At 51.5% G+C, this 14861-nt stretch overlaps 6 protein-coding genes across 6 annotated transcripts; 3 read left to right on the top strand and 3 right to left on the bottom strand.

The window, feature by feature from the left end:
* Positions 1-1195: 1195 nt before the first annotated feature.
* Positions 1196-4524, top strand: C7974DRAFT_395715 (alpha-glucosidase-like protein). Its single transcript, XM_046142007.1, has 8 exons — positions 1196-1420; positions 1526-1822; positions 1867-2458; positions 2512-2627; positions 2677-2802; positions 2852-3513; positions 3563-3819; positions 3867-4524. Exons 1-8 carry the CDS (start codon positions 1369-1371, stop codon positions 4429-4431), a joined length of 2667 nt encoding a protein of 888 aa, XP_045996030.1. The 5' UTR covers positions 1196-1368; the 3' UTR covers positions 4432-4524.
* On the bottom strand, positions 4463-4963 carry C7974DRAFT_196835 (uncharacterized protein). The gene has a single exon (XM_046136714.1). It carries the CDS (start codon positions 4848-4850, stop codon positions 4590-4592), a length of 261 nt encoding a protein of 86 aa, XP_045996029.1. The 5' UTR covers positions 4851-4963; the 3' UTR covers positions 4463-4589.
* Positions 4964-5151: 188 nt separating this feature from the next.
* On the top strand, positions 5152-8903 carry C7974DRAFT_312570 (uncharacterized protein; the record flags this gene model as incomplete). Its single annotated transcript, XM_046138371.1, has 3 exons — positions 5152-7364; positions 7412-8615; positions 8676-8903. The coding sequence occupies 3 exons, from the start codon at positions 5152-5154 to the stop codon at positions 8901-8903; spliced, it is 3645 nt and encodes a 1214-aa protein (XP_045996028.1).
* Positions 8904-9937: 1034 nt separating this feature from the next.
* Positions 9938-11125, bottom strand: C7974DRAFT_196764 (uncharacterized protein). Its single transcript, XM_046136713.1, has one exon. It carries the CDS (start codon positions 11027-11029, stop codon positions 10124-10126), a length of 906 nt encoding a protein of 301 aa, XP_045996027.1. The 5' UTR covers positions 11030-11125; the 3' UTR covers positions 9938-10123.
* A 325-nt stretch (positions 11126-11450) lies between these two features.
* Positions 11451-13020, bottom strand: C7974DRAFT_376786 (uncharacterized protein; the record flags this gene model as incomplete). The annotated part of the gene is made up of 3 exons (XM_046140300.1): positions 11451-12625; positions 12690-12783; positions 12898-13020. The coding sequence occupies 3 exons, from the start codon at positions 13018-13020 to the stop codon at positions 11451-11453; spliced, it is 1392 nt and encodes a 463-aa protein (XP_045996026.1).
* Positions 13021-13618: 598 nt separating this feature from the next.
* C7974DRAFT_376785 (uncharacterized protein) lies at positions 13619-14719 on the top strand (the record flags this gene model as incomplete). Its single annotated transcript, XM_046140299.1, has 1 exon — positions 13619-14719. One exon carries the CDS (start codon positions 13619-13621, stop codon positions 14717-14719), a length of 1101 nt encoding a protein of 366 aa, XP_045996025.1.
* Positions 14720-14861: the final 142 nt, after the last annotated feature.

The following is a 14861-nucleotide window of genomic DNA, read 5'->3' as shown; positions in this document are numbered from 1 at the left end:
GGGGTACATGAGAGGAGTTTCTTCTGGTAACATACGGAATTTGAGATACGAAAGGAGACGTTGAAGGAAACCTGGTCCGTTACTTGAAATGTTGAAGTATAATGCCGTGTAACGCGAATAGCCGATGAGGATCGTATTTGGGCAGTCGGTCCCGATGGTGCCGTCCGAATCTGTCTTTGCACGCGACCGAAACAAATGCTTAGGTAATGACCGAGGCAATTCGAACCGAGATTGTGTAGCGGTCGGAATGAGCTCACCTCTTCCAAGGCCTTCGTCCATTGTTGAAGCCCGTCTCTCGCTGAGTCCAAAGAGGAATAACTTGTGGCAAACTTGTTGAGTGACGCGAGACTACTCCCCTGGAACGCTGCCACGATGTGGTGTTCGCAGCCGCGTGACGAACAACTGTGTCGCCTGATCGCACAGAGACCTCTACACATAGTAATCACCCGCTGGTTGATTGACTATCAAACGTTACATTGCAGAATCACCGTGATGTACCCTGCAGCTTGCGGATGCTGATCCGTCCCGTTCAATCTTGACCCCAGATTTTCTTCTCCGCGCGCCGAGAGAAAGCTGCCGAAGTAGGGGCTGGCCTACCTGTACATCCCTGAACTCATAATAAAGTGAATGGATCCTTGTGACCTCTCCAGTCTAACAAGCAACCAAGATCTTGCTAGCACTGCAAGGGGGCATGAAGCTGCAGCCAGTCAGGCTGAGCCTTGCCGGCAGGAGGAGTGCTCTGATGACGTCGCAGAAGCGGTAACGGCGTTCGTGACAGTACAAACTGCTGCGACGTGCAGGTGGCTGTTGGAAGGTCGACCGAACAAGCGGGAAAGAGTGGGTGAGTTGGTGTTGTTGATCGTGGCTTGTGACCTGCTGGTAAGGATGGCGGTTCATCATCAAGCTTGCCCCTTTGGGCGTGTAGAGTGGAAAAGACGGTAATGTAACATTACTGCATCTGGTATATGAAACGTGTCCAGGGCACTGTCTGGCAGCACAACAGAAGTACCAGACACTTGTGAATTGCCAACAGATGCATCCTATGGCCCCGGGTCTTGCATCGCATGCCTTGCACGATGTTGCACAGAGGTATGTGTGGACGTTTTATGGGCGAGGCTGGCACGTGGCTCCGTGAGGCTGTTATTTACCCCACAAGATTACACCAAAGCAACTCTAGCTCCGGATAACCCCATCGCCAATGCTTAGCAGAATCGTCCTGACCTCCAGCAGACCATTATTGCAGCTTCCACTATTGCAGCTTCCAGCATATTTCCAGGAAGCCAACCACTCACAACTTCTGGTTTCACGTCGACGACCTAATTCGGAAGCTGCGTTGCACCACGAGCTACGCACAACTGCTTGCCCTGCATGGCCCCGGCAATGGCATCCTCGAATATGCTGGATGCACTCGTGACGAATTGTAAGATCGGCATCCACCCTGAGTCGTGGAACAGTTGGCACATGTCGTGTTGATTCTCGCGATCATGTTGATCGCAAAGACCAAGTGCTAAGGAGCATTATTTAGTAAACTATATAGAGCAGACATGGCTTCCTCGTGGCAATGGCTCCCTGACATCCACTCTCACCATGCCAGTCTCAGCAACGACATTTTTACAGAGTGTATTCCTACTAGGGGCGACCTTCTTTCGATGGGGAACGGCGGTGCCCTTAAGAAGAGCCGACGACTGTCCTGGTTATAGGGCCAGCAATGTCATACGTTCTGACAGCAGCATTACAGCTGACTTAACTTTGGCTGGCTCAGCTTGTAATTTGTATGGCCAAGATTTAACCGACCTTAAGTTCCTAGCAGAATGGCAAACCGGTACGCGACCCCTTTTATCTCGACTACAAGTACTGATGAGAAAGACTCTCGCCTCCATGTAATGATCTACGACAAAGACGAGCAAGTGTACCAGATACCAGATTTTGTGGTACCACGACCATCTGGATCTATAGATTCTGATGCAGCATTGCTGGATGTCTCCGTTGAGGAATCCCCGTTCTCGTTTACGGTGACGCGCAAAAGCAATGACGAAGTAATCTTCAGCACAAAGGGATCGCAGATTGTCTTTGAAACCCAGTACCTAAGGTTACGAACGTCCTTACCGGATAATCCGTTTCTTTACGGCTTAGGCGAGCACACTGATGCATTACGGCTACCAACTTCGAACTATGTCCGGACCCTCTGGGCACGCGACTCTGGAGCTGTACCCATGACAACGAATCTTTATGGGACACACCCGGTTTACTTTGAGCACCGAGCCAATTCTGGACTGTCGCATGGCGTGCTGATGCTGAACAGCAATGGAATGGACGTCAAGATTAACAACGACAATGGTCAGTACCTGGAGTACAACACGATTGGTGGGGTCGTTGACCTTTACTTCATGGCTGGACCGATGCCGTTTGATGTTGCTCGCGAGTACAGCGAAATCACCGAGAAAGCTGCCATGATGCCGTGAGTAAATTCGAGTGTTGCGAGATGCATATTTACTTAACATACTACAACAGATACTGGGGTCTGGGCTTCCACCAATGCAGATTTGGCTACGAGAGTATTGGTGAAGTTGCAGCAGTTGTTGCAAACTACAGTGCAGCTGGTATTCCGCTGGAGACTATGTGGACAGGTACCGTCGAGGCCTAAACTTGGAAATGGAGATTTTCTAACGATATTAGATATTGACTACATGGATCAGTTCAAAGTTTTCACGCTGGGCCAGAACTTCCCACTTGCTGAGGTACGTAACCTCGTCAGCAGTCTGCACAGCAACTACCAGCACTACATCGTCATGGTCGACCCGGGTAAGTGGCTTAGGATTATGGTCTTTCGCATCTTGCTTACAGATCTCAGCTGTTGCTGCTCAAGATTACGGCCCTTACAACCGAGGCATAGGTGCAGATGCATTTCTAAAGACCAACGCTGGTGTGCCTTGGAAAGGCGAAGTGTGGCCAGGGACCACAGTCTTCCCGGACTGGTTTGCACCAAAAACGCAGGCCTACTGGGATGACGAATTTGCCTCTTTCTTCGACAAAGACACCGGGGTCGATATCGATGCACTTTGGATCGATATGAATGAACCCTCAAGCTTCTGCGACTTCCCATGTGATCAGAACAAGACTACTTCGGCAAACCTTGGCGGCATCATTTCGCGGCAATCAAATGGGGACAAGAAAGGCCTTCCAAACCGAGATCTTCTCTTCCCCAAATATGAGATCAAGAATGATGCCGGTGGGCTCAGTAACAAGACTGCGCAGACTGATCTCATTCATTCGGGTGGCTGGACCGAATATGACACACACAACCTGTACGGAACAATGATGAGCGAGGCTAGTCGTAATAGCATGCTCAAGCGGCGACCTGACAAGCGGCCCATGGTCATCACCCGCAGTACCTTCGTCGGTGCTGGCAGCTATGTTGGCCACTGGCTAGGGGACAATGTCTCTGCTTGGGACCAATACCTGGCCTCCATCCGTCATCTTCTCCAATTTGTCGCATTCTTTCAGGTTCCGATGGTATGAACTGCACTGACCTCCAATTACCTCCAAGGCTGACACTTCACAGACCGGCGCTGATGTCTGCGGCTTTTTAAACGACGCCACTGAGCATCTCTGCGCACGATGGACTGTCCTGGGTGCTTTTTATCCATTCTACAGGAATCACAATGTAGCCGGTGCTAGATCACAGGAAGCATACCGATGGGAGTCTGTTACTGCCGCAGCGAAGAAAGCCATCGACCTTCGGTACAGACTCCTGGATTACATCTACACTGCTATGCACAGACAGACCGTAGACGGAACTCCAATGCTTTCGCCTTTGTGGTACGCAACGTCAGTATTCTTGAGTGTCTCGAGCTTACACCATACAGGATGCATTATCCCAAGGACGCCAACACCTACGCGATTGAGACACAATTCTTCTACGGCCCTTCTCTTATGGTGAACCCCGTGACGCAGGAGAGCTCATCCTCAGTCTCATTCTATGTACCAAACGGGGTTTGGTATGATCTTTCCACGCGCAAAGCTGTAGAAGGCACCGGGAGCACCGTCACATATTCGAACGTACCGGTGACGGACATTCCGGTCCTTGTCCACGGCGGATCCATTGTACCTTTACGTCTCGAAAGCGCAAACACAACCAGAGCGCTTCGAGATAAAGCTTTCGAGCTCCTTGTTGCACCTGAAAATGATGGTAGTGCAAGCGGTTCGCTGTATCTCGACGACGGCGAGAGCCTCGTGCAGTCTGGCACGAGTGAGATCAAGTTTACAATGAGCGGATCAACGCTCAAAGCTGAGGGAACCTTTGATTTCCCGACGGTCTTGCAGATTAAGAGCGTAACGATAATGGGCACCGATGACGCACAATCGTACGAGTTGAATCAGGGGCTCGATGGTGGCTGGAGTGTAGATGTTGGAAGTTTGAAAAGGCTGTGACCGACTCACGGAGATCGGACTGTGACGTCACCCTACTAGCGCGAGTCGTCCTCTATGAATACCTTTGCTGCGCTCCCAATCGCCTGACAGCAATGCAATTGTTGTATACACTATGCATAAATCAAATTCTTCACCGTCCTCTCAATTCCAGTCTATACTTAACATCGACCCTGCGTTGCAGGCCATGAGAGTTTCCAGCCCTGCATTCGCGATCTTCTGGATGGACGCGATCGAGGTTCTAGATCCCGCGGATCGTTTTGCCTGGCGAGTGAAACGATGGCATGTGGTTTAGTTTCGACGTCACATGGCTGGTACGCGGCTGCGCTGGCCCAAGACATCCAGAACGACAGGAGCGACGGAAACGACGAAGGGAACGTCTTTAGGGGTTCAGAGAGCGTGAAGAGGTGGTGTGGAATCATCAGAGCTGCCAATACAACGCGCAATAGTCTAACCTTGGTCAGAGCTCCTGGTAGGGCTCCGGCGTATTGACGTTGCGCTTGTGGCGTCAACAAGCGCGCTGCTTCTTTCCTACTGCCCAGATTGTCGACTACGAAAAAACCGGCTGAATTTGCCGACCGCTACAATGCACCCTCCAACCGCATCTTTCTAGAGAAAGGGTTTGCATTGACCTCCGGCATCATTACCATGGACGACGTGCCGCTGGTTGTCACAGCCTCGGATGACGCGCATGGTTCAGACGAATCGAGCGCTATCGAGGCTATGGCATTGCAGGAGCTCGACAGCCTGAGCCTGAAGGAAGTGCTGGACGAGGACTCCCGGCCAACCTTTATCATCGACCTAGACCCAGACTTTGTGAACGAAGATAGCACAATCCATCCGATCTTTTGCAATGCGGCGCTAAAGCTGCACAGTCGGCTGCTGGACAGCATCACCGAGCCCCCCGTGGCAGTTCATAGTAGCAACCCCACCACAGCAACGCACGATGAATTTCGAAGCTGGGTCACAAGCGTCAGCAGATCCAACAGCTCGAAGGACGTTTTCCCACTCACGCTTTTGTATCAAGGCTTGTTGTGGACTGCTTCCACTATTCGCCGAAGATGGCGAATAATCTCCGGAAATGCCTTGTATCGCGCATCCGACATTCCCAGGAAAGGCCTTTCGGATGCACTGCCAGTACGCCCTAGGCTTATCAAGCGTGATTCTGAAGCTGCAAAGGCACGCAGAGCAGCCGCTCCTGCTGCTACAGTACCAACGAATTCACCACCATCCATTTACCCAGCACCTGAATCAGCTTCCACAACTTTGACCAATACCCTCAGCAGCAAGAGCAATGCAGGCAGTGGTGCTGCCGTAACGATATCCACACCAGATGATGTTGTGCCCGATTACACAGCCGCAAAACCCAAAGGGATTCTTACCGAGCACATCATTTTCTTCCGGAGTTTTGACTGGGCAAGCACTCCACTAGGTGATATGAACACATGGTCATCATCACTTCGGGAGATTGTCAATCTTGTTATTCGAAGCCCGTATCCATGTGCATTATTCTGGGGCGAGGAGTTGTCAGTTATCTACAATGAAGCGTACAAGATCGAAGTCGCTGGAAACAAGCATCCAGGACTCATGGGTACTGGATTCGACGGCCCATTTTCCGAAGTCTGGGACGGCGTCAGTTCGACCTTCCAGGACTGCGCACTTACCGGGAAGGCAGTTAGAAGAGAGAACGACTGTTTCCCTCTCGAGCGATTCGGATATCTGGAAGAGACATTTTTCTCATGGTCCATTACGCCCGTGTATGGCGGAACTGACAAGATCCTGGGTTTCTACAATGCGCCTTTTGAGACAACTTCCAACACAGTCAGCAGCAGAAGGATGCACATGCTAAGATATCTCGGTGAACGACTTAATTCAACACGCACCGTGAAAGAGTTCTGGAAGCGCTGTCTGGAAGGACTCGAGCTCGACACTATTGACGTCCCTTTTGCACTACTGTATTCGATCGTTGATAACGATGACACGGATACGGCATCTGCGTCCTCTGACAGCACCATTTCGCTAAAATCCTGCGTGTTGGAAGGATCGATTGGCATTCCTGAAGGACATCCTGCGTCACCACGAAGACTCGACCTGAAGCGCAGCCAAGAAGGTTTCGTCCCAGCATTCAGGGAGGCAATGCGGACTCGCGAACCCACAACGCTGCAGACAAGAGACGGGACATTACCAGAGGCGCTGCTCGAAGGCATCACGTGGAGGGGATACGGAGATCCGTGCAAAGAAGCAATCATTTTTCCCGTCCGGCCGACAAATGGGGAAACAGTGTTCGCGTTCTTATTGATAGGCGTGCAGCCTCGCAGGGCCTACGATGAAGAATACAAGGCATTTGCAAGCATGCTCAACAGACAGTTGGCAACAACACTCGCGTCCGTCATTCTTTTTGAGGACGAGATGAAACGAAGCAGAAATGCCGCGGAGCTGGCTCACATTCAGCGCGAGCAGCTGAGTCGTGAGTTAGCCTTGCAGACCAGTCGCATGCGACGTATGACGGAGCTTTCCCCATTGGGCATGTACCTTTACAGCCCAGAGGGTCTGCTTCTGGAGGGCAACGATCGATACTTTGAATTGACAGGACATGCTAGAGAAGCTTACGGTGAATTTTCATTCTTGGGCATAATGGCAGATGAAAGTGTGCAGCCATGCCAGGAGATGTGGGAACAGCTTGTGCAGACCAAGAAAGCTTGTACACGCGAACTCAGGCTGAACAATCCCCACGTACAACCTCGTGATGTCAGTGGTAATCCCATAGCATTCTGGGTTCTAGCAAACTCTGCCCCTGAGCTAAATCTGGACGGCGAGATAGTAAGCATAATGGGGTCCATCACCGACATTTCGCAGTTTAAGTGGGCGCAAGGGCTGCATGAGACTCGCCTCCGAGAAGCCGAGGAGACGAAACGGCAACAGAATGAATTTATCGAGTAAGCACACACCACCAGTTCGTACACGTCAACTAATAGGAATACAGCATCACTTCTCACGAGATGCGCAACCCTCTCTCTGCCATTTTGATCTGCTCGGACGACATTCGAGACACTCTCGCTCAGCACACGTTCCGTGAAGCGGACAAAGGACTTATAGCAGACTGCATCGAAGCGGCTAACAATATCGCGCTATGCGTGCAACATCAGAAGTCCATCGTGGACGATATCCTGACTGTCTCCAAGCTCGACTCGAACCTTCTGCTCATCACACCAGTACCAGCGCAACCGCTTGCAGTTGTCCAGCGCGCCATGAACATGTTTAAGCCAGAGGTGCAGGCCAAGAATATCGACTTTATGTTCTATCCTGACCAGTCTATGGAGGATCTCAAGATTGACTGGGTTCTATTGGATCCAAGTCGATTGCTTCAGATAACGGTAAACCTGATCACCAACGCTATCAAATTCACACAAGCTGCATCGCAGCGTGCAATCTCAGTGCATGTCAGTGCGACTTCGGCTGAGCCTGACACATACGGCAAGAGATTTCAATTCGTGCCTGCAAGAGAAGGTCCTCTCCTAGATGTAACAACAGGTGAAGACTGGGGCACTGGCGAGCTACTCTATCTGCGAGTCGAGGTTCGGGACACTGGTTGTGGGTTGACGCCCGAGGAGAAAGACCTGCTTTTTGAACGGTTTGCGCAAGCATCTCCACGTACGCACGCACACTACGGTGGAAGCGGCCTCGGCCTCTTCATCTCGCGTCAACTTGCAGAACTACATGGTGGGCAGATTGGCGTGGCTTCTACAGCAGGCGTGGGGAGCACCTTCGGTTTCTTCATTCAGTGCAAACGCACCATCTCATCAAGCCGGCCAGTCACGCACCGAACATTGACCAGCCAGAGCACAGATCACGCTGAAAAGAACAAGGACCTAGCAGCATCGGTATCAGGAATGGACATTAAGCCGCCCAAGCCCGCGGAGATACTGGCCAAGACACCAGGTACCGCGATATCACCAGCTACAGCATCTAAAGATGCGAAATCCCCATCCCCAGATTCCGGACCTCTTCATATCCTTGTTGTAGAAGACAACATCGTCAATCAGAAGGTCCTTGCCAAGCAGCTTCGCAAAGCCGGCTGCATCGTCTCCACGGCCGACAATGGATTCTTCGCGCTCACCGAACTCAAAAAGACAGCATACTACACGCCCGACGGCCCACCACTGTCTATCATTCTCATGGACTGGGAGGTAAGTCGCGAACTCTAAAAGTTCCTGCGCAGAGCGACAAACACAGGCTAATTGCTACAGATGCCAGAGATGAACGGGCTGGAGTGCGCACGGGAGATCCGGCGTATGCAAGCCGAGGGCGAGATCGAAGGGCATGTGCCTATCATTGCAGTCACGGCAAACGTGAGAGGTGAGCAAATTGCAACGGCGCGGGAAAGCGGAATGGATGATGTTGTCAGCAAGCCTTTCCGGGTGCCAGAGTTATTGTTGAAGATTAAGGATTTATTGAACAGCTTTAGTAACGCATGAGGATCAGATGTAAAAGCATACATATAGCGGGAAGTACAGGCGGCCTTCTGGCGCGATGAGCTTCGCAAAAGCCATACCCATTTGCTTTGAAAGCGCGTTTACGGGTGGAGCATTAGAGTCGTGCATAAGACAGCGTTGAGAAGAGTTCTATCGCATTCATTGGCGTCGGAGTATTAGACTCATTTCTTTGTTATAGTGGATCGCGCGGTTGATTTTCCAGATGCTCTAAAAGCGGTTTCACTTCGTGGCCACTCTATCGCAATCCACCTCGCAGTTTCTTGCCTGAGCCCAAAGTGATACCGGAAAGTCAGCTTTCTCATCTCCGTACTTGCAGGGCGCCCGGAATTCTGACAGTGAGAGAAACTCAGTGTGATTTATCGCAGTTGTAATCGCAAATGACGCGGCAAAACTTGTCTTGCTGAGAGAGCAGGCACTCGCAAGCCTTCTTGCACAACAGAGCGCCCTCACAGCCCTGCATCATATGTTAGCAAGGAACCACAGGACTGTAAAGGCATCGACCAGCTCCACGAGATACTTACCTTGAGGCACCCTGCTATCCGACCAGGACAGTCTTTGCAGGTGGTTTTATCGCCACCGGCGGTTGCGGTAGCAACGAGTAAGGTGAAGAGAACGATGTGGTGAAGACGGAGGAACATAGTTGCGACCAGGAAGGGGGTGTCTGAGATGTTCGGATTCTTGAGAGGTTGGGAAGTAGAGAATAGCAGTGCGCAGGACGGAGGGAGAAAATTTTTATATAGAAGAAGTCTTTGATCTTCAGGGTCTAAGGCGCAGACAAGTGAAGGGCGCTCAGGGTTTGGGATTTCAGTGAAGGCAAGTTCGCCGTGCATCAGGCTGGTACCATGGAAACAGCTAGTATGAAGACGCGAGCATACTTCACGATAATGTTACCGATTTCCACGAGGTCGGTGATGTTCAACAGCTTCAAGATGATCGATCCTGAGGTATTGGCAATCAAAAGTCCATCGCATATTCTGTGAGGAAATGAACGTAGCGCTTTCCATCAACCTCTATCATTTTGCCAATCTTGTAGTCGTACATTGCGATATGGAAAATGGCTCGTACCGGCTCTTAACACTGCTTCAACGATCCATCTTATCTTCTAAGAACGTAGAGCCGATCAGCACGAATCGTCCACCAGACTCATTACAAGGTTAACTCGAGAATATCCAGTCATAGGGGCCATGATGTATTAGTAAAAATTACTTCGAATCCCTTCCCCCACTCCCTCCGAGGGCATACAGCTCCCTCGGCGTTCCCGCACTATTGCAGCTCGCAAACTTCCACCATGCCCAATTCCAGCTGCCTGCCACATTCACAAGTCCCCACCTGACTGGTGCCGGCATCGGCGGCCAGTTAGCCCACTTGCCCTCCTCATATGTGGCGTCCAGGTTCATCAGGAAGAACGGCACAACATCTGTTGTACCAGCTTTGGTAACAGTCTTCTTGCCCCAGGCTTTGAAAACGACTACCGCTTGGTCTGATTCCGGTGATCCTAACACTGGTGCGGACGGCAAAGAGGCGAAGGAGGATATGTGCGTGATCTCGGAGTGGAAGTGGTGCTCGAACGGGACTTGGAAGGTGAGCATGATACTGCACAGTTCCTTGCCGTCGAAATGTGCAGGAGAAGCAAGATGCGACAAGTAAATTTCGTATTTGCCCAGGCCTTGGAGGAAAGACTCGTGTTCCTTGTGAGTCTCTTCCCAGATCTCGTTGTCCTGTCCGTGGAGTACTTCGGCCACTTTCGGGAACAGCTCCGCTTCTTCGTCGTCGTGGTGTGATTTTACGAATTTGAACCATGTCAGAGCGTATCCGATGAAAGCCTCCTTATCCTCATTTCTAACGTGTGGGGCTTGTAGAAAAATGGAATTATAGCCGCGCAGAATGGCATTGTGGATATGAGCCATATGCGTTGCACCGGTTGTGAAGATGTCTGTCTTGTCCGTGGCATACAGTGGTGTAGTGATAAGCTTGCATGGATGATCTGCCCACGAGTTCTTGGTTGGTGGTGTTTTTACGGTCATCATGAATGGTGCTCGTCCAAGAAACAGAGCGATTAAAACAACTTGAAGTATTAGAATGAGGGCGAACTGATTTGTGCGAGACATCGCAGATGTCGCACTTTCAGTCTCAACATCTCAGCATCTTTATGTATTATCACGCTGACTGACGGAGGTGCAGGGTTGAATCGCGAAGGTGATAGTGGTGTGATCTGGTCAGACCATATGGCGGTGCGCTGATTGGCCTGTGTTTCACGTCAAGGGCTGCACGCTCCGACACCACCGTCTTTCAGGATATACATGGAATTGATAGGTGCCTTGTCGTAAGATGTAAGAATTGCTCATCCTCCAACGACATCTGCGTGCATTGTGCGGTAGACTGTCGTCAATACTCCCCAGACCAGAAGGTGAGCGAGCCGAGCCGCTGCGGTCAACCAGCGCAGCAAGCCATTGCTTACCATGCAGAATTTATGTGAAGATAGTGGCCGGCACTTGGTATCGTTCACGACCTGCGCGTGCAGCGAATTGCCTACACAACCCAACCCTTCATCGCTGCCCATTCCCGACCGCCCCAACCACCATGATCCCTGGGTCGAACTCTGAATGGCTTTATGTTTTCATAGTTCCCAGTCATCAACAGCTCCCATTGATCGCCGTATGCGAGGCCGTAGAACCTCATGCCATACCTGGATCCATCTTCCTGAGCGGGGGTAAGACAACGCTGGTCACATGATAGATCGAGAGCCGTACTGATTCGCAGATCGTACGAGTTGCCAAGCTTCGCGAGTGTGTCCAAAGAGGGCTCCGGTAGCTCGTTCATGAGAGCGAGTACTTCAATATCCGCGGCGTCGAAATCTGCTGCAGTTGGTGCAGGCTCTGGTCTGTACACTTGGGCTGGTGGGGGCCAGTTAAAGACATTGTCAACAACCAATTTGGATGGTTCGGCAGGCTTGGGATAGCATGAGGTTTTTCTATGCGCCTCGTGTATCGGCGCAGGGGGTGTCCAATGCGCATCGTCTGGGTAGATGTCTGCGACTGATGGCATAGGACCCTGATCTATGCGCTTCGCTCGCGATGCGCGCCGAGAAAACCGCCTACTCGATGGGACGCGCTCATGGTGTCGATAAGAGGCTGAAGATGCTGAGCTTCGACGGTGTTGATGCTGGAAAGTTGACGGGCCCATGGGGATGGAGATCGCTTCGTTAGGAACCGGCACATCAACACGGTGGCGTGTAGGCGTCTCCGCCTTCTGATTCGACTCAACGTCATGCTGTGGACGGTTTACCTCCACGTTCTGGTGAGCAAAGGCCTTGCTTGGAGAGACGGGCGCAAAGGCTGGGGGTGCAGGTGGAATAGCCAACTCTTGATTCTGTAGGAATTCGGCAAGCCCTTTTGCCGTGAGAGGCTTATCGAGTGCCCAACCAATCAGCTCTCCATACAGTTCGCCTGGACGCGCCTGCGAGGTTTGCGACTTGTGAGATGCTGATGGAGATACGACGTCGTCAGTCTCAGCCTTCGCTGCCGGAAGACCCAGTCCGGTACTCAGTTCGTTGAGGCCCACCATGGTGTAGCTCGGCCGAGGGTGCTGCGCCGAGAACGTGAACGGGGGCAAACTAGAAGGTGAATTTGCAGCAGCCTCAGTGGCTCGAACTTGTCCTGGGTCTGGCGCGTAGGTTGCTCGAGTATCTCGAACGTCGACATGGTCTGTCTCTATTAGCACAATCGTGATCGAGGGATGTGACTGCTACTCCCCTTCTAGCTTCTTTACCAGAGCCTGGGCTTCCGGAGATAGAAAGGCTTCCAGATGGACTGGCGTTGGTCTCAAAGGATCGCTGTGGTAGGGTGGGTTTAGACTTCCTTCGCTACGAAATGGTGAGTCTGTAGCAAATAGGTTAGATGTTTTCCAATCAGAAGCTTTGGGGCACGCTACAATTGAACATTGGCGCCATTGGAAACGTTGGGCGTGTGATTCCTACTGTTGTAGGCGAGCCCAACTCAGTGTGATGCGGAGTCAGAGAGCTGGACCCTGGACTGAAGGTGGCAGCTTTGGGGTTAAACGACGTTGCTCGCTGCCGTAGCACTGAAATGGGGCGATCCATGTTGCTGACGTTACTATATACAGTTATTAGTAGACCGCCTTTGAGACTTGGATGATGGCACAGCTCGTACATGTGTGCACACTTACGCTAATAGTTCATTATACAGCCACCTGATGAGAGGGAGCGGCAAACGAACCTGAAGCGATCTCAACGGTCACGTATGAATGCGACTGACACTTCGTGAACAATTGCTGCAGATATGTTGGAGATGTGGCGATGAAGAGAAGGTGACTTAGACTTGAGGACGTAATATATGGCGCCCAAGGAAGCTTGACCGTCGCTTCTATTGAACAATAGCTAGAACATCCGAGGTGAAAGAGTCGGAGGTCAAACGGGTGCTGGAGGCAATTACCGTTGCGAGGGTGACGGTAGATCGAACAAATAAATGGGCGACGCCCACCAGCTGCCCTTGGCGTCGCAGTTTCATCGAGCGATGTGCGGATGTGGCTCGTGTCCGTACCGTGACTGTTCGCTTTCACTCCCATTGCTGCTTGTGCTACTCACAAAAGGGACAGTGGCGCCTCGCGTTGTGGAACACCCTCTCACCCATCTGCGCTTTCTTACCACAACCAGTATTGAGCCACCTCCCACTTACGGCATGCATCCCGAGAAAATCGCGAGCAGATGTAAACACAGCATACATCCTTCTAGTTCACTTCGCACACCCTCGTGCCCTCGATGCGTCACCTCCACAGCTCAAGCGGACCTTGAGCAGATTCGAACGGAGTTCGAAGCTGAAGGAGGGGTAAACGCGCCCGCGCGTATGCGCAATCAAGCCTGGAATATAGCGCGACTTCGATGGATCATGATAGAGCGTCGAGCAAAGAAGACAATGGAGTATGACCGATTGCGCCAAGAACGAGAAGGAGCTTGGGAAGAAGCGCACCGACAGTACCTGGTCCAAGAACAGCCTTCACTCGATGGTGTATCTGATCCAGCTTGCGAGGTGTGTATTGCACGGAAGAAGCCTGACTGGTCGTACGCAAAGCCAATCGTGCCTCTAACAAGAGCGTGGTGGGAGCGAGAGGGCGCGCTTGTGGTTGACCAGATTATCATGCCTGGAACGTCTGATAAAACGACAAGTAAACAGCGCCCACCAGAAGCGCAGTCGAAGCACCCGTCATATCTGCGCGATCTCATACAGAGCTATCGGAGCTTGAGGACTGTCTCTGATATCCACAGACGGTCATGGGAGAACCATTGCAAAATCGATAGAGCTGTCCGCCGAAAGTACGACCTGGATGACGACTTCGATATTCATCCTGGGTTCTTGGCTCTTCCGATTCCAGCCTCACATGCCAGATACCATCATACGCAGACCCAGAACGACTTGTTTGCAGGCGAGCGGCGTGCCAATAGGCTCAAGCGACGCAAAGAAAACTACAAGCCCTCTCGTAGCTCACTTGCTTTGTCCGAACTGGCTGATGCCGTAGATTTGAGCGAGACCGAGCTTGATAAGTTGAGATTGGCGGAGGAAGTTGCGAAGCTCCAACGATTGACGAACGTTGTTGCAACTGAAGTGGGGTTCTTGTATCTGGTAGGGGACACTGATCTCTTTAAGAAGTGGAAGGCCGACGTGGAGCAAAGTAATCTGTCTTTGATCTACCGAAAAGAGGGGCCGGCTATGGAGGGACAGTCGGACGGGGATCACGGTGCAGAGGACGAAGATGAAGACGAAGATGAAGACGAAGCGTTTTAGCGTGGAAGGCGTCAAGTACGGAGAACACTGTAGACAAAAGCAAGGGATCGTGAAATAACAAACCGTTCAATTACCAATTAGTGTTGTACTATGTCGAGCCGCATAAATATATATAGGAAGGACTGTCGAGAAGATGGAGCAG

This window comes from Boeremia exigua (genome assembly GCF_020726555.1).
Source record: "Boeremia exigua strain MPI-SDFR-AT-0100 chromosome Unknown C7974scaffold_7, whole genome shotgun sequence".
Lineage (NCBI taxonomy): Eukaryota > Fungi > Ascomycota > Dothideomycetes > Pleosporales > Didymellaceae > Boeremia > Boeremia exigua.
Note: the sequence above shows the minus strand (reverse complement) of the source record. Positions and strands in the feature narration are given on the sequence as shown.

What these genes read in the sequence shown, in the direction of transcription:
- C7974DRAFT_196764 (XM_046136713.1), bottom strand. Translation starts at nt 11,029, where the DNA reads ATGTCTCGCACAAATCAGTTCGCCCTCATTCTAATACTTCAAGTTGTT.
- C7974DRAFT_395715 (XM_046142007.1), top strand. Translation starts at nt 1,369, where the DNA reads ATGGCCCCGGCAATGGCATCCTCGAATATGCTGGATGCACTCGTGACG. An exon ending in CATTCTTTCAGGTTCCGATG is followed by an intron (nt 3,514 to 3,562) that starts GTATGAACTGCA and finishes GACACTTCACAG; the next exon opens with ACCGGCGCTGATGTCTGCGG. An exon ending in CCAATGCTTTCGCCTTTGTG is followed by an intron (nt 3,820 to 3,866) that starts GTACGCAACGTC and finishes TACACCATACAG; the next exon opens with GATGCATTATCCCAAGGACG.
- C7974DRAFT_196835 (XM_046136714.1), bottom strand. Translation starts at nt 4,850, where the DNA reads ATGATTCCACACCACCTCTTCACGCTCTCTGAACCCCTAAAGACGTTC.